At 44.3% G+C, this 24472-nt stretch overlaps 1 protein-coding gene across 15 annotated transcripts in view; it reads left to right on the forward strand.

Moving 5' to 3' along the window:
- The window catches only part of GLI3 (GLI family zinc finger 3), a 280541-nt gene extending 258151 nt beyond the window's left edge, over positions 1-22390 (forward strand). For all 15 annotated transcript variants that reach the window (XM_065542082.2, XM_074036582.1, XM_074036580.1 and 12 more), the window contains 5 exons: positions 4746-4895; positions 5768-5932; positions 10775-11065; positions 15379-15706; positions 16664-22390. In XM_065542082.2, the coding sequence (XP_065398154.1) occupies positions 4746-4895; positions 5768-5932; positions 10775-11065; positions 15379-15706; positions 16664-18975 (3246 nt within the window). In that variant the 3' untranslated portion in view covers positions 18976-22390. The remainder of the gene's footprint in view (positions 1-4745; positions 4896-5767; positions 5933-10774; positions 11066-15378; positions 15707-16663) is intronic.
- Positions 22391-24472: the final 2082 nt, after the last annotated feature.

Genomic DNA, 24472 nt, shown 5'->3' on the forward strand with positions numbered 1-24472 from the left:
TCAGTTCATCCACTGAATGTTAAGAATTCATTGCCTATCACTTTTCTTATCTACCTTGGATTTTGGTGAGAAAAAGAATGTGTTTTTTTACTTAGTCCTAGGAATATGATACAAACAGTGAAGTTTGGCCTAATGTATAGCCCTCCCTTCCTTGGGGTACCTTTTATAGTGCAGGATCCTGATTTTCAGTCCTTCCTACTGCCTTTTCTGTTCTCTGGCACTAGAACATACCTCCTTCTAACTTTGCATTCTCAGGCTTGAGGGCTCACCTGTCAGATATTAGTATGAGAAGGAAACAGAGCTCATCCAGTTTGGGGGTTAGCAGTCAGTGGCCCATAGGCCAAATCCTGCTGCTTGTTTCGTTGCAGTCTATGAGCTAAGAATGGTTTTTATACTCTTTAAAAGTTGAAAAAAAGGTCGAATAATATTTCATGACACATGAAAGTTTTCCACATCCATAAATGAACAGATAACCCATTCATTTAAATGTTGTCTGTGGCTGCTTACAGCGCCGTAAAGTCTCTAAAATATTTACTATCTAGCTTTTACAGAAAATGTTTGCCAACACCTGATCTAATTCATTACTCTAATTTTACAGATGAGAAAAGTAAGGTCCAAATAGGTGAATTGGTCTGTCAAAGGTACAGAATTCATCAGAAATTGGTCTGGAATGCATCCTCCACTGCCCTCCAGCGCTCTGCCTACCGTGATATAGGCCCTCAGATGAACACTCGCTGCAGAGGGCAATGTATTTTTTTTTTTTTTTTTTTTTTGAGAGAAGGTCTTGCTCTTCCAGGCTGGAGTGCATGCAGTAGTGTAGTCCTGGCTCACTACCACCTTAACCTGGACTCAAGTGACCCTCCTGCCTCAGCCTCCCAAGTGGCTGAGACTACAAGCCCATGCCACCACACCCTGATTTTTTTTTTTTTAAAGATGGGGTCTCTCTATGTTGCCCAGGCTGGTCTCGGAGCTCTTGGCCTCAAGTGATCCTCCTGACTCAGCCTCCCAAAATATTGGGATTACAGGTGTGAGCCACCATGCCTGGCCCAATGCAGCTTTTTAAAGGAAAGTAAATATTTAGAACACATGCACATGTGAAATCTGTGAGTTCTTAGAATTTTAATTTTCACTTGAAATCTAGTGCTAGGAAATATGTTAAGCTTAAAATACATTTGAACTACTTAAATAGGCAGCAAGATGCCTCCCTTTTTCCTTATAGCAATTGATTACATCCTCTGTGCAGCATTTAGGTAGTGAAGAAGAGGAAGATTGACTTGGTTCCCCACGCTCCTAGGTGTAGAATTTCATTTAAAGAAAAATAACTGTGGTCTCAATGCAAGTTTGAACTTAAGAGCAGTTCCAGAAAATTGCAAAAACATATTAGTTGGGACTCAGGTCTAAGGGAGTGGAAAGGGAACATTCCCAAGATGCTAACCTTACTGAAAATGAGGTTGCTTTAAGGGCCCAGCATAAGTTCCCCTCACCCCTCCCCACATGGGGAAAACACTAGGGTGTTCATGCTTGCTGACTGGCGTGGGATTTGCCACCACTCAAATTTCCACACATTGTCTCAGTAGCAAAGGTAGAAGAAGCTGGGCGCGGTGTAAATACGAAATGATTGGGATTTTTCCAGGCACTGCCCTCCTCCGCTGGTTGCCAGTTCTCCCTTCTCTGCTCAGTGCTGGAGTCCCTCAACACCATTGTAGGCAGAGTCTACACCTTCCCAGTCACTTTGGATTATTAAAGTGTCCAATTTAAACCTCCAATGTCAGGTCCAATCCAGAGCCTTCCCTTCCCTGTCAGCAGCGAGGCACAGGCCTCAAGGGAACTGGCAGGCTGTTTGCCCTCCCTTTGCCACCTCATCTAAAGGAGCCGGGGCCTGGGAGTGCCTCCAGGAGACGCCTTCCCTTTCTTTCTAGGGTCCAGCTCCTCCAGCGTGTTGGATGAGACAGGAAAGGAAGAGATGAGAGTCTCTTTGCTGGCCACTGTTGGCACCTCCCTCTTAGCCACCCCTGCTTCCTTGAGTAGCACCAGGTTTCCCTGATGCCCTCCTCCTCAGGGGCAGACATGCAGGCCTGGCTTTTCCCTGGGGTGTATGTGAGTTTTTACGCAGGGGTATTTCCCACATCCTCACTGCTGGAGACGTTACTGAGCACATAGCATTTTAGGTGAGCCCTGGCAAGCTAGCCCAAGCTTACCTACCTCACGGATGTCCACTTGACCCACAGAAAACTCATGCTTCTCGCCATGCCAAGCAGTGGCAATCTCTCATCGGCCAGTTCTCTGCTGCCATGCGTGGCCCTCACCCTGTTCCTCAAAGGCGCTAGGCTCTGTTCTTCTGCAGGTACGTCTGTGTCATCGGTCTGCTGTAGTGTCCCATTCTCCCACCCCATCCTTCCCTGCACACTTGGTATGTCTACTCATCCTTCAGGTCCTGCTCTAAATGCTGCTTCATTGGAGAAGCGGACCCTGATTCCTGATGCTGCACACTGACTTAGGATCCCATTACATGTTTTTATAAAACTCTGTTATTTCCCTACATAATGCCAATCACAACCATAATTGTATAGTAATTCAAACCATGACCGGTTTCCCTCTGATAGACTTAATTCCTTGGGGGCAAGAATCGTTTCTGTCATGTTCCCCAGCACAGTGCCTGGTGTGAGTGGCACCCAGCACGTCCTCATAAAAGCACGAGAGAGAACAGGGAACTAATAAGACATGGATCCAGCCTTAAGCAGTTGGCTCAGCACAAATTGTAATTCAGTTTCCCAATTTTAACTTTTCCTTTCTCCCTCCTGTGTTCCTTCCTTATTCTTCCCATTCCTTCTCTCTCCCTCACTCTCTGCTTGCCTTCCTTGCTTCCTTCCTCCCTCCCTCCCTTCCTTTTTTGCTTCCTTTTCATGTGCATTAATCCAAAGATCCAAGCTTTATTTCCAATGACTTGGAAAACTGAACCAAGAGCAACTGTTATGGAGTGATTTTGTGTGATCACTTATTTTTCTCCCATTTGAGAATCCTTAGAACTCCTCTGTAAGATGTGAGCTTGGTTTCCAACGCTGGGCTTCAGCACACATTTGGGAAAGCCCTGGTCTTGTGTATGGGCTACAAAGATGTACTAGAAGCAGACATCTGCGGATTGAGCATTGTCCCCTGTCCAGAACATCTGTTCTCTTCCTATACTTGTGTGCATCATCATAACTTTTAAGAAACACTGACATGGAGCCTGGTTGGCTTTTCATAGGAAACCCACATCTGTTTGCCGTGGGGTTGCTCCCCACCACTGCCGTTTCTGTGTCATTTTGGAGCTTCTGATGGGACGCTGGCTGTCTCCTCGTGTGCTGCATTGTACCACTGACTCTCTGCTGTTCATCAGATTTTCCTGGGAGCTGCTCCAAGGAGAGGAGATAGAGAACAACAATTTCTTTTCTCTGTCCTCACCCAGTTTTAAACTCCAGAAACAGCACAGAAAACTTTATTTTTTGTAAAACTTTTTTTTTCCCTAAAGCGGTAGGCCATCTAGTGGAGTAACTGGGAAAGGCCCACTCTGAGGGCAGAACTTCACCTTCAGACCCACAGCAACCACCGCTTTAGGAGCCCTGGACTCAGCAGGAAAGTAATGAGAGGTTGTGTCACTACTACGCGAGGCATGGAGCCAAAGGGAGCTTTCTCTTATTGAACGAAGTTTTTTGGTGATGTATTTCTATGTATACTTGAGAAAGTGTTCCCACAAGCCTTAAATTAAGGCAAATAAAATGCAGAATCACCAGAAAATAAAGACCAACAGCATCAACCTAGAATACAAATGTCTTCAGTAGTCTATAGGTGGACATTGAAATAGTATGGTCAGGCTGTTGAAATTGACCTTAATTTGATTCAAATTAAGAAGCTTCTCTTCCTTTCATGCTGCAATAGGTTTCTAATGGTTCCCAATTAGAATTAATCCAAGAAATTAAATGATTCTAAAACCTTGAATTGGTAAGTAATTCAAGGAACTTCATCTTTATATTAAAAACCGTATTAATAGAATTTTAGAAGTAGAAAGGCCCTTAGCAACTAGGGAATCCAGTCATTTATTTTCTACAAGAAGAAAACCAAGGCCCTGAAAGAGTAACTCATTTGTTGATGACCACACAGTTCTCTTCCTCAGTATAATTCTTTTCTCTGCAGTTCTTACTCAGGAAGCAGTCTGACTAACCCTGAGCTAAAGTTTCGTTTGCAAGTGCTTTTGGTATTTTTGTTGCGGAATTGTGCGTTTCTGTGTGCTCTCCCTTTTTGAAGCCTGAGCCACGGTGCTAACCCATGGCCTAGCGCGTGAGAGCTGGAGAACACCTCTGCAGTTGTTTAGCCTCGATCGCCAGCCTTGGCAAGGAAAAATGACAGAGGTTCGGAAAAGTCAACGGGGGCTCACCTCATTTCATAACTAGCTGGTCCCAAACCTGGAATAGAACCCTACTCTTCAGATGGCCAATGTACTGTGGTATATTTCCTGGGATGTCAGGCTCCATCCCGGTCTTGCCACTCCCGCTGGTTAGGAAGCATGCATACACAGTTAGCAAAAGCAAATTTACTTGAGAAGTGTACTAACTAGAATTTTTATAACCTGTAATATGGTAATTCTTAACCACAATTCTTGTGGTCTTTAGGATTTTTAAGATTGGGGCATTTTCTGCATTTTCTTCTGTTGCCTTCAGAAATGATGAATACATTTCCATTTGATTTGTCTCTCTTTTTCCAAACCCCAGCATATAAATAACGACCATATTCATGGAGAGAAGAAGGAGTTTGTGTGCCGGTGGCTGGACTGCTCAAGAGAGCAGAAACCCTTCAAAGCCCAGTATATGTTGGTAGTGCATATGAGAAGACACACGGGCGAGAAGCCTCACAAATGCACTGTGAGTACAAAAGTGGGCGGCAGGCACATGTGGGTCCTTCCCCATATTCATAAGAGCTGTGCAAACTGATGACGCTAGCTCAGGGGAAGCGTGGTTGGGTGGCAAGAGAAGAGGACTAGAGTATTGTCTGGTGATAAATGCATGGGTGTTTGAGTGACTGAGTTGGACAGCGCAGCTCTGCAGAGTGGCAGGGGGGCAGTGGTGGCTGGCACTGGGAATGAACACAGGGCCACCCTGCTGGCCACAGCCCAACAGCTTATGGTACTATGGGGCTCAGAAGGCAAAGTGCCAGCTTCCAACTTACAGAGTTGAAGTTGACTTTTAAAACAGCTAATCCCTATACCAGGTTTTAAAGTTTTCCCTTCCTTTCCTAGTGAGTCCTCAGGCATAGGCGTATGGAGTGGGACGGGGCTGCTGCAAGGCTGTGCATTCTTCACTGAGGTGCCCACAAGGCACACTGGGCACGCTGAGCCCTGGTACTTTACATCTTAAAGGCCCTTTACAAACATGATCAAATTCCATGTCTTTGTATGGACACAAAGCTATATTAATGAACTTTGTGCTGAATCTGAAATCAGTGGGAATTTGAGGAGATCAATGAGCAGATAATGAAACCCATTGTCCACATTGAGGGGTCTATTAAAAAAAAAAAACTTCAGGACTTTTACTGGCACTGAAAACTCTTTATCTTGAACTGCACCAAGCTACATCTGAATCCCAATAAATGCAGAGTTTAGTGGACTTTTTGTTCCTGGGTTTTGAAAAGCTGCTGACCCTTGAAACGTCAGTTTTTCATCAACTTGGAGGGCGTGTTAGGCATAAGCTGCTGTTGCCATTGTGCAGAGTAATCCAGATTTACCTGTTGTCCTTAGTTTGAAGGTTGCACAAAGGCCTACTCGAGACTAGAAAACTTGAAAACACACTTGAGATCTCACACTGGAGAGAAACCATACGTCTGTGAGCACGAAGGTTGCAACAAGGCTTTCTCAAATGCCTCTGATCGCGCCAAGCACCAAAACAGAACGCATTCCAATGAGGTAAGCATCCTCAGTGGGCACGGAGTTTGCATAAGGAAACAAAAGAACCATCCCGGAGAAGGCACATGGAAGGCGCAGTGTGTTCTGTTCTGTTTTCCCCTTGGCCATTCCCAGCATGAGTGGGCTCCACCCCTGCAGGTGAAGGCTTGGGCTTCCTAGGTGGGACTGGAAACTGGATCTTATTTGGAGAATAATAGGAGATGAAGAGGAAACTTCTTAAAACCCCTGCGAATTTACTAGTTTCATGTTGTTTTGAACTGCCACCTACTGGTCAAACAGTGGGAGCATTTAACTTGGAATCTGAGCCAGTCACTCTGCCCAAAATAGCAGGAATCCGTGCAAAGGATGACCCCGTAAGCCCCAAGGATATATTAAGAAGTAGCATGTTGACAGCTGACAGCTTCCTGCTAAGTCATCCACTTTTATTTGCTTCCTCCAAGTGATATCTTCAAATGGTATTATATCAAAAAAGATCTTTACGGAGCAACCAGCCTTGGCTAAATGCAATTTTCAGACACTCTAAATTCCAAAGGATCTTGGAAAATGGTCTCAGAAACCCAGAATACTTTCTAGGCAGTTATTTAAGAAAACATATTGAGTAAAGCTTCCGGGTGGTTCCTGTTGTGTTACTGTTATTTTAGGTAGTTATCTCTGCTAAATTGTAGAGAGGCATAAGAGTGAAAATTACTCCAAATTCATTGCTTATGTTTTAGTGTGCGTCTCCCTACAGACCTCCAACTTGGCCTTGGAGGTCTAGCCCAAATTCTGGCTTGTCTGTGAAACCTTCTCTTGAATGTATCGCAAGATTAACAAAAGGACTCCTCGCATTTTGAGTGGAAATAGGATAGTTAACTAGAATTTGTTAACATGAGACATAGTTCAGCACCACAGTGTTTCATCAGTTTGCTTGGAATGTGTTAGAGAAGGAACATTGTGCACACATGAGACCTTGGAGTGGCTGTCATTTGATCTCACCAGCACAGGTCAAACTCATTCATGATCTTTCAGATGGAGAGCTGGGCCAAAACAATCTTGATAGAAACAAAGTGAGCCATTCTGCTCAGTGGCCATTTGGCTTTCAGGTGGTCAAGATGGTTCTCACCATGTTTTCTTCAGCTGAAACTGACAGAGCAAAAGTGTCCCTAAAGGGATTAACCACACCGTAAAAAGCACACTCACTCACAAACTGTCACATGTAAGTTCATATATACCAAGTTTTTGTGTGAAAAGATCATGGAAACTGGAGTTATTTGGAATCTCATTATTTTCTAACTGTTTGAAGACATTTTAAAGATGCCACATCTCCATTTTTTAATGTAAAAATGCTTTTACAGTACGCAGTAGCTGGAATATAATCTATTATACTAGTTTGTACAAAATTTTAGGGAGTCTAGAATAGACAGAAACATAGAGATAGAAAGTAGATTAGTGGTTGCCAAAAGCAGAGGGGAGAGGGAATAGCAATGATTGCCAATGGGTATAAGGTTTTTTTGTTGGGGTGGTGAAGATATTCTGGAATTAGGTAATGGTGATGATTACACAATGTCTAGAATGTACTAAATGCCACTGAATTGTGCAATTTAAAGGGATTATTTTTATGGCATGTGAATTACATTTCAATTTAAAATTTTAAGGGATTTTGACTTAACTTAGAATGTATTTCATATATTTCATAGATTTGAGTGTAATTTTGACTAGACATTTAGTGGGCATTCGTTCCTATAGATGTTAGGCCAATGTTCTTTCCTATTATCGTGGAGAAATTTGTACGGTGGGTATGTTAGGATCGGAATGCACACATATAAAGATAATTACCAAGCCTTTTTGTCTTTTTATGGACCTAAAATATTTGTACCTGTCCATTTGCTTTAATTGTAGTGTACTTGAGCTTGTGTTCTTCTCCAAGGTAAAAAGTGCAATGTTGTGTGAGAGTTAAGTGTTTGTTACGAGATTGAAAAATAAAAGATATATTGGGCAGTAATGTCATTGACCACGCTTGAGCATTTTACTTAAATTATTAACCTTGATCATAAATACATAATTAAAATTCTACCCACATACATATTTACAAACAAATTATATTTCTCTATTCTATATGCAAGACTTTGGCCCTGTGTATGAATGATGGAGATTTTCAGATGCATCTAAGTTAAGTTTGTCCAGGAAATCCAGATTTGTGCAATCTCACAAGCCTAGAAAAATCAAGTGATTTGCTTTCATTTATTTCCTCTCTTATTTGCAACTTCATTTATTCACTAAACAAATACTGATAGCTAATTATGTGTCAGGCCCTTTGCTGTTCTAAGTGTGGCCAAGAAAATAATGGACTGGAACAGGAAGGGAGTAATTTCTGGCACTTCTCTGTCCCTCTGGCTGTCCTGCTCATTTAGGGCTGCTAGACCGACCATAGCTCTGACAGGACTTCTTACTCCAGATCACACAGCTCATATTTCCCTCAAAGATACTACTAAACAAGTTTCCTGAGCTCTGACTTGGTTGACCCTCCCTTTCTAGAAAGCTGCAATGGCTCCTGCTTTCCTGTAAGGAAACTTGAGACTCCCTAAGCTTGTGTAAGTGTCTGTTCTCACAGGGCCCAAGCTCGCCCCTCTAGTCCTCACCTCTCACTATCATGATCATGAATGAAACATTCCAGAAGCTGGTGCTGTGGACTGCCATGCTTAGGTGCGTGAAGTGGTTCTGCTACTGGACCTTTGCTGAGGACACTTCTTTTTGGCATTCCAAGTAAAATGACTCCTAACAAAAGCTCTGTGTATTGAGTGCTGACTACGTTCCATGCATCCTGGTAAGCACTTCATGTACATGATCTAATTTAACACTTACCAATAACCCCATGAGCTGGGCATTAAGCCCAGATATAGAATCTTAGTAACTGATGCCTTCCATGATTATCCCAGCCAAAAAGTGATCCCTCCTCTGTCTATATCCTTACATAGCATTCACACTTTATATTATATAGATCATTGCATCTTCTTATTTTTCCTATCAGATTTTGTATTCCTTATGATTAAATCTTGTTGTATGCAACTTTGTGCTTGCAGAATCTTGCACCTCAGTAAGTCTGAGAACATTTATCTTAGCCTTTAATTATATTTTTAGTCACTGATCACAACAAAATTTGTGGGCAAAAGCTGTGTGAAGGGATATTTTGTTTATGTTATGTTGTTGTGAGGGATACATTTCCTGAACCTGTTTTCTTGTGAATTTGTGAACTTTTGTGGGTAGATAATGTGTATGTTCACACACAAGGGCACATGTGCACAGATGCACCTGTATGAGCTGTTGTTTCTGGAAGTGCAGGAGCTGACACATTTGTATCTCATTACACATTGGCTGCGTCCTTGGTTCTAAGCTAACCCATAATGTACATCCATATATTTATAGGAAGAGTAGCTCTCCAAACATGCAGGCTTTGTGTTCCCTCTCTCCTTCTGGTCTCCACACCTCTGCCCCACATATCCCAGTCTGCCTGCTAATGGAACAACCTGTCACAGGAATGCTGTGAGCAAGCATAGGGCCCGTGTCAGAACACTGTAAGGTAATGGCACTAATTGTCAGAGCCAGTCTTTTGTCCCTAATGCATAGAATTTGATGTGCTCATCTTATTATATATATATGCTGCAAATCACACAAGCTCCTGAATAGATGTAATTCATAGTTAATGGGAATCAATTCTGCCCAAAGGAATCTCAGGTTTGGAGGTGAAACCTCTCAGTTTCAGGATCTTTGCTTCACTGCATTAGGACATTTCAGCATTTTAGGTAGCACTCAGTCTGTTCTTGGGCTTTTAGTGAAAAAGCATCTTTTAGACATACATTCTACAAGACACAGCATCATTTTAAATATAATAGGTACATTATAGTAATCCTGCTTTTCATGACGATTGCTTACGTAAAAGCTCATCCTCTGCTATACATAGATATAAATATATATTCATGAAAGCATCCTTGCGTATATTATATTTTAAGTCAAGTGAGCAAACTCACAAATCCGATGTTGGTCATGAGCCAAAGGCCAGCAGTTCTGTGATTTGAGAAAATAATCCGCTTATATAAGCATCCGCATAATTTTTTATGACTGTATCCTTAGGCTTGATCACTGACCCACATAGAAAATGAGATTAGCATGAAATAATTTATAGACTTTAGTTATAAATTCACCCAGGAGAAGAAAACAGACCAGAAATCCTGGTCCCCAGAACATCCGTCAGCCCTCTGTAGTTTATGATGAGGATTCACGGACAGTCTGTAACAGGGCTTTCCAATTTCGAAGAGCAGAAAGGGTCTGGCTATTTTGAGCCCTGAACATCCCCACATTTTAATGCTACCCAAAAGAGCACATTTTAGCGTCATCTAACATGGGAGATGCCATCGGCAGTTTCAAATTATGCCTATGCATAAATAGCACATTTTCAAAAAGATCAGAGTGATATTCGATCTCAGAACCAGGGCATCCATAAAAAATTTTGTCACACAATCTCTTCTGAAAAGTGTGCAGTCTTCTCCTGATTAGATGATGGGTATCTTTTAAGCCATCTTCATTGTCATCGTCATCATCATCATCATCAAATATCTATTGAGTGCCTATTATGGCACCGTGATACTTCTCACTCCCAGTATAAATGCTTCCAAGAACATCAAGGCAGAACAGTGTTCTAATGGCCTTATTAGACTATTAGTTCCTAGAGGTATCTGAACACCTCGAAGCCTTGTGAAAGTGTTTTGAAAGGATTAAAAATGTAATGAGCAACCATAAAGGACTTCTGGGCTGGGGCATAATCTCCTTCATAACAATCTCTTACCTCATTCTTGTGGCATTTGGCAGAAACCATATGTGTGTAAAATCCCAGGCTGCACTAAGCGTTACACAGACCCAAGCTCCCTCCGGAAACACGTGAAGACAGTGCATGGCCCAGAGGCTCATGTCACCAAAAAGCAACGTGGGGACATCCATCCTCGGCCCCCACCCCCGAGAGATTCCGGCAGCCATTCACAGTCCAGGTCGCCCGGCCGGCCCACTCAGGGAGCCCTCGGTGAGCAGCAGGACCTCAGCAACACTACCTCAAAGCGGGAAGAATGCCTCCAGGTGAAAACCGTCAAGGCAGAGAAGCCCATGGTATGTCATTCACTCGCCTTCTGACTTCACAGCAGGCCCAGGGTCATTTAAAAGAGCCAGGTAGGGCGCACAGAGGGACAGGACTTCCTGGTCCTCACTGTGTCAGGCTGTCTCTGATCTGAGGAGGCGATGAGGGCAGTGACCTGGATTGCTTACTTGAAGTTGATCAGCTCAGAAAAAGAGTTTCTAGGTTTCCTAACTGATTTTTAAAATTACTCCCAGAACCATACCACTGTGCCATGGAAGGAAGAAAGACACGACTGTCTGTCTCTCCAGCGTGTCTGTGATGTCGAAAATCATTCATTGACTCTTCCTGTAAATATGCTTTCTGTCTTCTTTGCCCTGGTGACCCCAAGGTAAATAAGCCATGGCCCATATTCTTCAGGGGTTTACAGCCCAGTGGGATAGACAGGCTGAAAAACAAATACCATGCAGTGTGATGGGGGCTTACACACAAGTCTGTGTAAGGAGGATTCAAGAGAGGGACAGGCTGCCAGTCAGTCGGGGCAGAGGAGGCCATGGGATGGGAGTTCAGCACTGCAGAGGGAAGAGCTGAGGAGAAGGCGGCGGAGGAGGAGCACAGCGCGGTGGGAGGGGAATGGCATAGCAGGGGTGAGATTTTTTGTTTGTTTTTTTGTTTTTGTTTTTTGAGGAAATCACTCCAGTACCAGTCTAGAGACTGGGTAAACTGGAGACCACTTTTGCCGTTGGGCCTGCACCAGCGAGGCAGAGCACAAGAGAAGGATCTGAAAGATTCAGTAGGCAACTCTTTCTGTTTGGAGACTAATATGACATGTGGGCTCTGCTACTCTTTCAGCTTCTTTCAAACCTCAGTTCGTGACTTCGCTTCATGAATGTGACTTTATAAAAACACCTAAAAATTTCAAAGACAACAAGAAAAATTAAAAGAGTAGATAGTAGAGGAGATTCGGCCCATTTGGCCATGCATAGAATGGATTTAATTGTGCAAATATATTGGGTTCTGGGCTGTCACTCTAATCTGTGAAGGAAGTGTACCAGAGAGAAGTTTCATGCTGAGACTCCCAGATGCATGGAAACGATCAGGCCAACAGATTTATACTTAAAGTCAGCATTCTCTTAAAATTAGAGCAGTCTACCGGTTGGGCAGCCTATGAATTCATGAGTGATGTCACTGTATAGCAGTACGCGTGGGCAGGAAATAATGTACAATCTCACCACTGGGAGGGTGAGAGGCTATGTTTTAATGACTTACTGAGTTTGTCTTTGAACTCTTAAGAGTCTTAGAGAATGACATTAAGTCTGGCCAAAAATAACGCAAATCGGCTATCCAGGTTTATCATGATTTCTCAATGGGTAGGTGTACTTTGCTTTAAAAAAGTATCTTAATAAGATGTTTATACATTATGATTGATCACTGTATTTTAATCAGTTCATAAACTGTGTTTTATATACTTTTTTTGGAGGGGAGCACGTGTCTATTCTTAAAATAAAGCCTACCTGTATAATAATTGTACAGAACATTCGACAGTTTACCCTCAAGTGTTTCACAAAACAAGGAAAGTTAATTTGCAGTCTTAGATTATGTCATGAAACTGATGATTTATGTTCTTGGGATATTCCAAGAACCCAGAATCTCTTCTACTTTTAGTGTGCATTCCTAGCTCAAGAAAATTATCATTTTCTCTTCAGATGCCCATTGTTTAAAAAAGAAAATCGGTAGAAATAAAAGTTATAGCGATTTGGCTCAGCAACATTGAGATGCCCCAGTGTGTGAAATATTTTATAAAGTAATTCAATCATATGAGGTTGGTGCCAAAGTAATTGTGGGTCTTTTGCCATTAAAAGTAATGACAAGACCCACAATTACTTTGGCACCAACCTAGAACCATAGGACTAAAAGAAACCATAGAGATCAAGACTATGCCCATATTTTGAGGAAGCTGAGGCTCAGTGAGGTTAATAATCACATTTCCATAGCAGATGTTATATGTGTATATGCTCACACACATTTAAAAGTAGGTATCTTCATAGACAGGTACTTAATAAACATGAAATTTACATTTCTAGTTTTCTTTAAAAACATGTCTTTGATTTGATCATCATGCTATAAATTAAATTATTTCTTCTTTTTTCTTATTAATGCAACATCTCTTCTGTCTAATGCTCCTAAATGTCTTGTTCTCACTTCCTAAGGACAGTGGGTAATAAGGTGAGGGAATTTTGGCTTCTCTGTCCTTTTTGTTTTGTTTTCATTTTTTAACATTTACTTGTTTGTGTTAATTTTTCTTTAGTTTTTGTGGTTTTGTGATATCTTTGGTAGTGAACATTCCTCAGATATGTTTCAAATACAGAAGCAATGTGTTTTGAACATTCAGCATGTGAAAAATGTGGAGTTAGTTGGTGGAATTCATTGTTCTATCTGTCTAGGTTTCCATAACAAATCACACTGGGGCCTACCAAGCAGATGTTCTGAAAGACTCATTACTGTACTAATGCAAATTCATCCTTAGACCAGACGTGCACCACCTTCTTTGAGGAAGATCTGGCTTCATTTGTTGTTAGCAATATAATCTCTATTTAAATGTGGAAGCTCATTGAAGCAATTTCCTAGTTGTGAGTGCATTTGTGCCTTATATGAAGTGTGTCTGCCTGTGTGTTCACACAAATGCACAGGTTCATGTTTGCAGACACTCTGATTTCACAGTACAGAAGTAAACGACATCCAAAGCTCTGGAAGCAAGTACCTCAGGAAGCAGCAGGTGGTCTGGCACTCCAGCACTCTGCTGAGGCCAAAAATTAAGCAAGGCTTCACATACTCATGATCAAATTTGTATATCTTATTTGGCTCTGCTTGGTTGCCCAGGACAAAGTTAGTGTACCATGCGGCACTTACTTGGAAAGTGTTCATTTGCTTGGGTGTATGTACCATGATAGCAGAAGAAGTGAACGGGTTCCAAAGGGAAGAGCCCTTCCTGGCGGCACTGTGCATTCCACCTGAGACTACGATACTCTGTAACTGAGTGAGTGTAGTTATCTCTCCGTAAAGCACTCTCCCTTTCGGCTGCTGTCAGTGTTTATAGTAACACTGGTGAAAGTGCTGCAGACGCATGGAAGTAGCCGGCCTAAGAGTCCAGGCTAGTTGCACCATTCACTTTGTGACTTTGGGCAATCACTAAACTTCTCTGAACATCACTTTTCTTATCTGTACAAAAAGGATTCGACTGTTTATCAACCAGGACACCGCTGGAACTTCAGATAGAACAGTTCCGTGTTGTGTGACTGTCCTGTGCATTGTAGGCCATTTAATATAGTAATCCCCAGACATTGGGGCACCAGGCTTTCCACCCTGTATTTCCAGGAACGCTGGGAACTAGAGGAGGCAATACTTTCCCTGATTGAGGACCAGGTGGACTAGATTAAGATTCCATTATTTGCAGCATTATCTTACAGAGTCTACTTGATTGGGGTTAAGGAATCATTTCCTGATCCTCCTAGTGAACTGTTAGGGAGTACACTAAGGGGAACGGTGAAATCATTCTACAGACTCATGATGGCTGTGATCTGCAGCCTTTCTTTCTTTCTGAATATAGCACGAGCTTATTATATGATTGAAGTTTTACCTCTCTCAACTGCTTTTACTGACACCTTGGTTGAGGTTCTACAAAAGCAAGAAAATGTGGAAAGAGGGAGGAGAGATTACAAAGAGCTTGGCTAACCAGCCCTGAACAGCCTAGAGGGGCTCTTGTTGGAGGAGGTAATGTGTGCTGATGGTGCATATCTTACGTTTATGTTCCAGCTGAGCAAAATGAACCTAAAGACTAAAACCACCTGGGATCGTAGTAATTGCTAACACCCTGTGAGCCAATTGCTATTATCCAGGTCTTTTTATACTTGTATGCTCTCTGGGCTTCACACTTAATTCCTGACAACAATCTCTGAAATAAACGGTCCCCGTTTTATAGATAAGGAAACTGAGGTTTGGAGTGACTAAGTAATATGCCCAAAGAATAAAGTGGTGGAGATGGGATTGGAACCAAGGAAGTGTGTTTGCAGAGTTGCTGATTGGGGCAGGATTCCATGGCTGATACCATGCCAATCACACTACAGCTAGCATTCTCTGCTGTCCATTGCCTCCCAGTGCCCATCAGCCTGGTGGTCCATCCGTCATTTTGGCCAAAAGTGGCTAGCTCCATTCACCAGAGCGTAGTTTTTCTTCTCATTCAACCAACCGATGATCTTGAAGATCTTGATATGCATGAGCTCTCATTATTGGCTCGCTTTCCTTGACCCTCCCTGGTGACATTTCTTTCCTTTCCACTTGATCCCAACAGACATCTCAGCCAAGCCCTGGTGGTCAGTCTTCATGCAGCAGCCAACAGTCCCCCATCAGCAACTATTCCAACAGTGGGCTCGAGCTTCCTCTGACCGATGGAGGTAGTATAGGAGACCTCAGTGCCATTGATGAAACCCCAATCATGGACTCGACCATTTCCACTGCAACCACAGCCCTTGCTTTGCAAGCCAGGAGAAACCCGGCAGGGACCAAATGGATGGAGCACGTAAAACTAGAAAGGCTAAAACAAGTGAATGGAATGTTTCCACGACTGAACCCCATTCTACCCCCTAAAGCCCCTGCGGTCTCTCCTCTCATAGGAAATGGTGAGTTCTACATCAGACCGTTCATCTGCTCAGGGTTTTTTGTTGTTGTTGTTCTTTTAAATGCAGACCCTCGGTTTTATGTTTGCTAGTTTCTCCATTAGTCCTAAAATGACGCTGTAACTATCCGTTAATGTTGAGCCCATTCAAGTTGCCTTTTCGGATGGTCCATATTTTAAAAACAGCTAGGAACAGTATAATACTGAGGAAAAAATGTGACTGTGCATGACTCATATTCTGATGGTGAAATCATAACTGTTAGATTAGGGTAAGGGAATGCCAGCAGTAGAGGCATCTGTGGTTGGAACTCTGTCTCTGGTTTCCAAAATTTAAAACCAGGAGGTTAGCAGCCACTTTTATTTATATTTACCCAGTTCAAGGAAAGTCAAAAATCCCTCCCCATTGTCAGTCCCCAGGTCAGTTTGTACTTCTGAGGTTACACTTCTGAGAGCACCTAAGGGGTGAAGCTCTGCCCTGCACCAACACGGGTGTTACCTGTTGATAGGATGTGGCATGAACAGGACACCCTGAGCGTGAATGTGAAACTCGTGGAATACCTTTGCCTGGGGACTTGCCTGCAACTCAAGCGTTGTGTACCCATCACAAGATTCCTTTTGTCCTTGCACTGTGCTTGGGGAGGGGCTTCACTGAATTGAGGGAGTTGTTATTGTTTTGTTTAAGACAGGCATCAGCAAACTATAGCCTGCGGCCATCTCCAGCCGCCCCTGTTTTGGTAAAGAAAGCTTCATGGGCACCCCGCCACGCCTGTTTGCTCACTGCTGTCTGTGGCTGTGTTGGGGCTACACTGCAGAGCTGAGTAGTTGTGAGGCAGGTAATGTGGCTTGGGACACCAAATATGGTTCCTAGCTGACCCTTTACAGAAAAGGGTAACTCATGCCTGGTATAAGTCATCCTCGAAGGGAATTTCTCCGCATGGTCTCTCTCGTTCTCTGTCTCCAGGCACACAGTCCAACAACACCTGCAGCTTGGGTGGGCCCATGACGCTTCTCCCGGGCAGAAGCGACCTCTCTGGGGTGGACGTTACCATGCTGAACATGCTCAACAGGAGGGACAGCAGCGCCAGCACCATCAGCTCTGCCTACCTGAGCAGCCGCCGCTCCTCAGGGATCTCGCCCTGCTTCTCCAGCCGCCGCTCCAGCGAGGCGTCGCAGGCTGAGGGCCGGCCGCAGAACGTGAGCGTGGCTGACTCCTACGACCCCATCTCCACCGATGCCTCGCGCCGCTCCAGTGAGGCCAGCCAGAGCGACGGCCTGCCCAGCCTGCTCAGCCTCACGCCCGCCCAGCAGTACCGCCTCAAGGCCAAGTACGCGGCTGCCACAGGAGGGCCGCCGCCCACGCCCCTGCCCAACATGGAGAGGATGAGCCTGAAGACGCGCCTGGCGCTGCTCGGGGACGCCCTCGAGCCTGGCGTGGCCCTGCCTCCCGTCCATGCCCCGAGGAGGTGCAGCGACGGGGGAGCCCACGGCTACGGGCGACGCCACCTGCAGCCGCACGATGCGCCAGGCCACGGCGTGAGGAGGGCCAGCGACCCCGTGCGGACGGGCTCCGAGGGCCTGGCCCTGCCCCGTGTGCCGCGCTTCAGCAACCTCAGCAGCTGCAACCCCCCAGCGATGGCCTCGTCCGCGGAGAAGCGCAGCCTCGTGCTTCAGAATTACACGCGGCCCGAGGGCGGCCAGTCCCGAAACTTCCACTCGTCCCCCTGTCCTCCCAGCATCACCGAGAACGTCACCCTGGAGTCCCTGACGATGGACGCCGATGCCAACTTGAACGATGAGGATTTCCTGCCGGACGACGTGGTGCAGTATTTAAATTCCCAGAACCAAGCAGGGTACGAGCAGCACTTCCCGAGCACCCTCCCGGACGAGAGCAAAGTGCCCCACGGGCCCGGTGACTTTGACGCGCCCGGGCTGCCAGACAGCCACGCTGGCCAGCAGTTCCATGCCCTCGAGCAGCCCTGCCCCGAGGGCAGCAAAACCGACCTGCCCATCCAGTGGAACGAAGTCAGCTCCGGAAGCGCCGAACTGTCCTCCTCCAAGCTCAAGTGTGGCCCGCGGCCCGCTGTGCCGCAGACTCGCGCCTTTGGGTTCTGCAACGGCATGGTCGTCCACACGCAGAACCCCTTGAGGAGCGGGCCTGCTGGGGGCTATCAGACCCTCGGGGAGAACAGCAACCCCTACGCTGGCCCAGAGCACTTGATGCTTCACAACAGCCCCGGAAGTGGCACCAGTGGAAACGCTTTCCATGAACAGCCCTGTAAGGCCCCGCAGTATGGGAACTGCCTCAACAGGCAACCAGTGGCCCCTGGTGCTCTCGACGGTGCCTGTGGTGCCGGGATTCAAGCCTCAAAGCTGAAGAGCACCCCCATGCAAGGGAGCGGGGGCCAGCTGAATTTCGGCCTGCCAGTAGCACCAAATGAGTCAGCTGGCAGCATGGCGAATGGCATGCAGACCCAGGACCCGGTGGGACAGGGGTACCTGGCTCACCAGCTCCTCGGCGACAGCATGCAGCTCCCGGGGGCAGGACGCCCCGGTCAGCAGATGCTTGGGCAGGTTAGTGCTACCTCACACATCAACATCTATCAAGGGCCAGAGAGCTGCCTGCCAGGGGCTCACGGCATGGGCAGCCAGCCGTCAAGCTTGGCAGTCGTCAGGGGCTACCAGCCGTGTGCCAGCTTTGGGGGCAGCAGGCGCCAGGCTATGCCAAGGGACAGCCTTGCTCTGCAGTCAGGACAGCTCAGTGACACAAGTCAGACCTGCAGGGTGAATGGCATCAAGATGGAGATGAAAGGGCCGCCGCATCCGCTGTGCTCTAATCTGCAGAATTACTCTGGTCAGTTCTATGACCAAACCGTGGGCTTCAGTCAGCAAGACATGAAAGCTGGTTCATTCTCCATTTCAGACACCAGCTGCCTGCTACAGGGGACCAGCGCCAAAAACTCTGAGTTACTTTCCCCAGGTGCTAATCAGGTGACAAGCACAGTGGACAGCCTCGACAGCCATGACCTGGAAGGGGTACAGATTGACTTCGATGCCATCATAGACGATGGGGACCACTCCAGCCTGATGTCAGGGGCCCTGAGCCCAAGCGTCATTCAGAACCTTTCCCATAGCTCCTCCCGCCTCACCACGCCTCGGGCGTCCCTCCCATTCCCAGCGCTGTCCATGAGCACCACCAACATGGCTATAGGGGACATGAGCTCTTTGCTGACCTCCCTAGCGGAAGAAAGCAAATTCCTTGCAGTTATGCAATAGGCTTTAGGAAAAAGGGACTGCAACCAACGTAAATCAATAGGAGTTGAAGAGATTAAGCTGACTTTGTTTTGGCTGTTTTTTTAGTTCTGTATGTATTTTAGCAATCTCATCTCACCTAACTGAGATGTGTTTCAAATATATTCCTTTTATGGAAAAGGACTCTGAAAAACCCTAAAGTATTCTAGGGAGAAACTGTCTTCCATTTCAGTTTTGAATCAGTATTGTTACACACAAACCACCCTCTTTTTTAAAAAAAAACAAAAACAAAAAAAACTGTAAGCCCCACCCCTTTTTAGTAAACCTATGTAAATGTGTGATGTGCATATTCTTCTTTCTTTTAGAAGAGCAGTCAAATTAAAGGATTTGACATGTTTTGCTGTTGCTCAAAGGAAATAGGAGTTGGTGTGCTTGTGACCAAGGGGTTACACTTCCAGCTTTTAAAATTCTCCTTTACATGTGCTCAGTGTTTTGTTTTGTGTTTTGGTTTCTGTTTTTTATTTTAATTCCCACATTGGGCACAAGAATCAGAATATGGATAGCGAGTTTAAGAATCTTTTGTGGGTGCACTGTAGCATAGATGACAGAATATTGATGTTTTCCCCATCCCCAATTCAGTTCAGGGCATACTTTCCACAGTTACACAGAAATGGGAATGCGGGGCTCTTGTACATGAAATAGGCGCTCACAGTTTTGGTTTTCAGCTCTTCATGTCTGTAAGTGTGTTTTGGGGGAGGCTATGTCTGTATGGTTGGTTCTCACTTATCACATTTGCCTCTCCTCCCACTACCTTCATGAACAGTTAGTGCTGTTTAGCACTGCAGTTAAAGAGAAGGGACTGGCAGTTGGTGATAGTTACATTGCTACTTTTATCTGTTCTGGTAAGAAGTTAGATAGATTGTAGATTGAAGCATTTGGGTAGAATTAGTTGGGGGAATATTTGTGGGTTGCTGTGTTTGTTGATTAGTTCCATCTCTCCCATTTTAACTGAGAATTGATTATATATAGCTCTAAGTATATAGGTATTTAAACAACCCAACAAGCGGCTGTATCAGTAACATTTATTAATTCCACTATAGTGAAGGAGGATTTCCATTTTAAATACCTTATTTTGAGGGATTTATAAAACTTAGTTGTAAAAGAGAAAGCCCACATAGTGGGAATAAATTGCTTCAGCCATTTTTAGTATTTGAGAGCACTAGGGAAGATGTTTAGTAGCTGTGTGGATGCCTTTTTTCACACCCTGTCTATTGAATGCTGCATCCATTCACGAAGTTAAGTGTTATATGCAGTTAGTCCTTAATGTGGACTGGATCTGTACTTTTGGATTAAAACATTTAAAGATTTTTGAAGTGCAGCTGCTTCCCATGTGCATTTGATACACATAAAAGTCATACTGTGTGTGCACAAAGAGTACATGGATTTTCCAGCATATTGCTTTTAAAAATATGTAAACTATTAAAATATTAACACCTCAGGCTACCTGCTGTATTCTGTCCCATTGACCCCTGGAATTGGATTTATTGCAAGTGATTGATAATTCAATTATGTGGCTTTTCCCCTTTAATCCTGCCATTTAAATTACAGAAGAAAGACAAAATCAAGTAAAATAAAGTGTTAGATAATAGAAAGAGTGTTAGGACAAGCCCACTTTTCTCATATTTATGTTCTTTCATTTGGACCAAGAATCTCTCCGCATGGAGGCTGATTTGCTGTTGGGGACTTTGGCTAAGACTATTGGGTTTGCTTTCAACTAGATGTTCCTGAGACGAGCAGAGGGATGCCGCAATTTCCCCTCCATGCCTGCTATCCTCCCCCATGTAAGTCTTCTTTGAAATTAAAGGATGTGTCTCCTTTGGAACAGCCCCATAACAAAAGAGAACTGCTGATCTGAGCGTAGGAGAGTGGAGGCTCTACCACTTTTCAGCTGAAAAAGCAAGGTTTTCTCTGTGTTTCTGAAACAGGGCATGATGTTGTCACAAAATCAGAGATCCAGTCTCACTTTTCCACAAATCTCCAAATCTCTGGTTTTATCTTGTGTGCTCTAATGGTTTGGCTCAATTCCTTTCCAACTCTTGTTTTCAAAGCTTGGGGCCTGAGTGTTCTCCATTCCTCCTGAGAAAGGAGCTTGGATGGAAGGCACCATGCTGGCCTCCTCCATCAGAGGGCTCTTCCAGTAGTATTCTTCGATGCAACCTCCATTTCTCAGTTACCATCATTTCCTGTATCAGCTTTGTCCTTCCCGAGGGATGCACAGTGATCCGGTCCACCTCTGTTGTTGTCTTGTGCTTCTACTCTTTCCTGTGGTTTCAGGTTGTTTTCTGGGTTTCCCCCATTCATACACACACACACACACACACACACACACACACACACACATATACACATATACACATATATATATTTGCTTTCCTTTCTACTGCTTTTAGATTTCCAGGAGATGCTAGTTTCAGCTCAATGTTTGACTTCTCTCAATATGGAAATTGCAGAAGGATGGAGGAGAGGAGAGAGGGAAGAAGAAAATGTCCTCCTCCAGAATTTCAGTGATCTGTCATGGCAGTCCAGTGGAAGGAAGGTCTTTTGAGGTCTCTTAGAAGTATCCTTTTGGGACGTCCTTTTGGGATCTCTGTAGGCTAGGCATCTCTTATCTTGAGACTCACCCCTAGCCTCCAAGCCTCTCTCCATTTCTGTAACCTGCGCATTTAGAGCAAGAGGACCGCCTCACTAGTGTCACCATCCTGCCTTTTCTAAAACATGCAGGCTCACACACAGTACTCCTGCTTAATGTCTGTGTTAAACTTTTTCTAACCATTTTTGTTTTGTTTTTCTGAAAAAGTTAACCCCTCCCAACTCCTCACACACTGGCTCTTCCTCTTGAGCCACAAAGTTTTGATTCTTGCGATGTATGTGCCTTATTTTATGTTAATCTTGTCAATGAGAGGGACCAGTTGGTGTTGCCCAGTCAGCACTCTGAGGCTGTGTGTGCACCAGCCAGAGAGCGCACGGTGGTAGCAGAGTCGAGGCTGTCTTGTATCCTGGTTTCCGGTGTTGTTTTGAACTGATAGGAGGATGTTCTCTTCTGACAAGTTACCCTTGTGTATCCTGCAGACGTGTAAAATAAAATACAAGTTCATTTTTTTCACCTTTTTTAGATTTTTAAAAAATAAAATGTGTAATCCTTTTTTAAAAGAAACACATGTAAATACATTTAAGTATTGTAGGCATAGCGTTCGGATGTGACTGGCCCAGGCATTCCTCGGACAAGCCTGCATTCCCCGTGATCACGCCCACCTCAAGCCCAGGGGCTGCAGCACAGCCACAGATGAACTCTACCTTTGCTTTCAGAACCACTTAGTCCTTTTGTAACAAAGAAAAAAATGTTTCTTACAATGTCAATAAAAAATTCTTTGTACGGAAATTTTTACTGTGTTGTTTATTAAATGCATAGTTGAATGGAAAGAGTGCTTTCTTTGAAAACATCCAGAGCCTGTAGTTGGATCCAGAATCTCCACGTACAAGCTGAATGGACTTTTGCTGTGAAATCCTGATTCCTTAGCCCTAAACTGGAGAATAAGATGCAGATACATCCATGCTCATGGTGTTGTGAGGATGTGTACCCGGGGGGCACACCAGTTGCAACCATTATTGTGTGTGTTTCTTTTATTGCTTTCCAAATTGAATGAGGAAGGACGGTGATGGAGTTCAATGTCTAACAACTTAATGTGTCCCTCTTTTATATATTATCCTCTCATTTCAGGGATGCCCTACCACATATCAACAGAAAATCTGACGTGGTAGAAGCCTACTTTATGTGGCTTTTAGTAACTGACCTCAGCCAGAATAAATTGTCTTCCGTGTTTTTCTTGTGTCGGTGTGCAATATTATTCTCCAGATCACCGTAAACTACTCCAAAAACCTTCTCTTCCTCTTTCTTAGTAGCAGCACATGTCTTTTGAGCCATCAACTGAGGGTAGTTGTTTCTGGGAAGGGCGGGAGTCCCAGCTGTGGGTATCGCAAGGCTACAAGGATGGACGCATGCATGTGTACACGGGCACACACATGCACACATGCATATATAAACACACAGGTGCAACAGCATGTGTTCCCTAGGCCTTATGTCCTGTGGGGGATGTATGTTCCCTGTCCTCCAGCAGGGTTTCTTCGGCCATAGGGATGCTTCATGCTTTCCTGATTCTTGGGGAGAATTTCCTCCCGTCCAATCTGAGATGCTTTGCGTTTGTAACTAGATCCCTTATATAAGGCATCCAAATGAATCCAGAAAAAAAAGGAAAAATAAGAATTTATGCCTTTTCTCAGGTATAAATTGTCAGCTCACAAAGAGATATGCCATGTATCGAATCAAAATAAATGAAAGAAATGAGGCTAAGAGAAAGGAAATGTAGGGCAGGGACATCCCCAGGAAAGAGGTGGGTGACATGGACTCCTTCAATTCACATGAGCCTGGGGTGGATGGGGCTCACAACTTTGTAAAAATGCCTCTTGCACAGGAAATACAAAGGAAGCAGAGTTTGAGGTAAAAAGGTGGAGCTACAATCTGTTATTTCATAAAGATCTCCTTTAAGGAATTTTGGGGATGTAAAGACATTATATCTTACCCAAACGAGAATATAATAGAATGCTAAAATGAGAGGTGAACATTTACCTACTGCCAAAATGTCTTGATTTGTCCTTACTTTCCCCTCCCAGGTTTTCTACTTATTTTCTTGGCAGTCTTCCCTTTTGGTTTGACTTTAGAGTATATTTACTATTCCAAACACAATCTGAACACATCTTTCCTTTCATATTAGCCTTTACTTTCTAAAATCTCATTTTACTAATGTAGACCCTGTTTATGCCTTTTCTACCTAGTTATTCAAGTTCTTGACAATTTTTCAAAACAGTAATAGACTCTAAATTGTTTTTAGGCTTTTTTTTTCTTTGCATACATTTTATAGCCAGAGGCTGGCCCACACTCACCCAGCAGAGGCATGGAAATTCCATTCTACAACTTTTCTCACCTGTCCCCAAATCTCGAATGTCACACACTGCTTCCACCTTTCCTCAGCACCCAGTGGTAGGTTAACATGACCCTGCCTTCAGAGACCTTGCACTGTCTAGGACATAGGGCAGTGATGACATGTTCCATTAATTCAGCCATGCTGCCTCAGTATCTAATATTCTATTCATATTCTCTTATAAGGACTGGAGATGAGGAGATGAATTAAACACAGTTCATATCCATGAGCTCCCAGCCCAATGGGAGAGGCAGACAGGGAAACAGGATGCAATGGCAACTCATAATGGAATATGTTCAAGGGGAAGTTCAGCTTGGGGCACTGTCCATCTGGAGTGCCTAGCGCAGGGCTTCTCAGACATGCTACTATTGGCATTCGGGGCTGGATAATTCTTTGTTGTAGGGCAGTGTCTTAAGTACTATAGAATGTTTAGTCGTGTCCCACTAGATACCAGTAGCATCCCCCCACGTGGTGACAGCTAAAAA

This window comes from Macaca fascicularis, chromosome 3 (genome assembly GCF_037993035.2).
Source record: "Macaca fascicularis isolate 582-1 chromosome 3, T2T-MFA8v1.1".
NCBI classification, from domain to species: domain Eukaryota; kingdom Metazoa; phylum Chordata; class Mammalia; order Primates; family Cercopithecidae; genus Macaca; species Macaca fascicularis.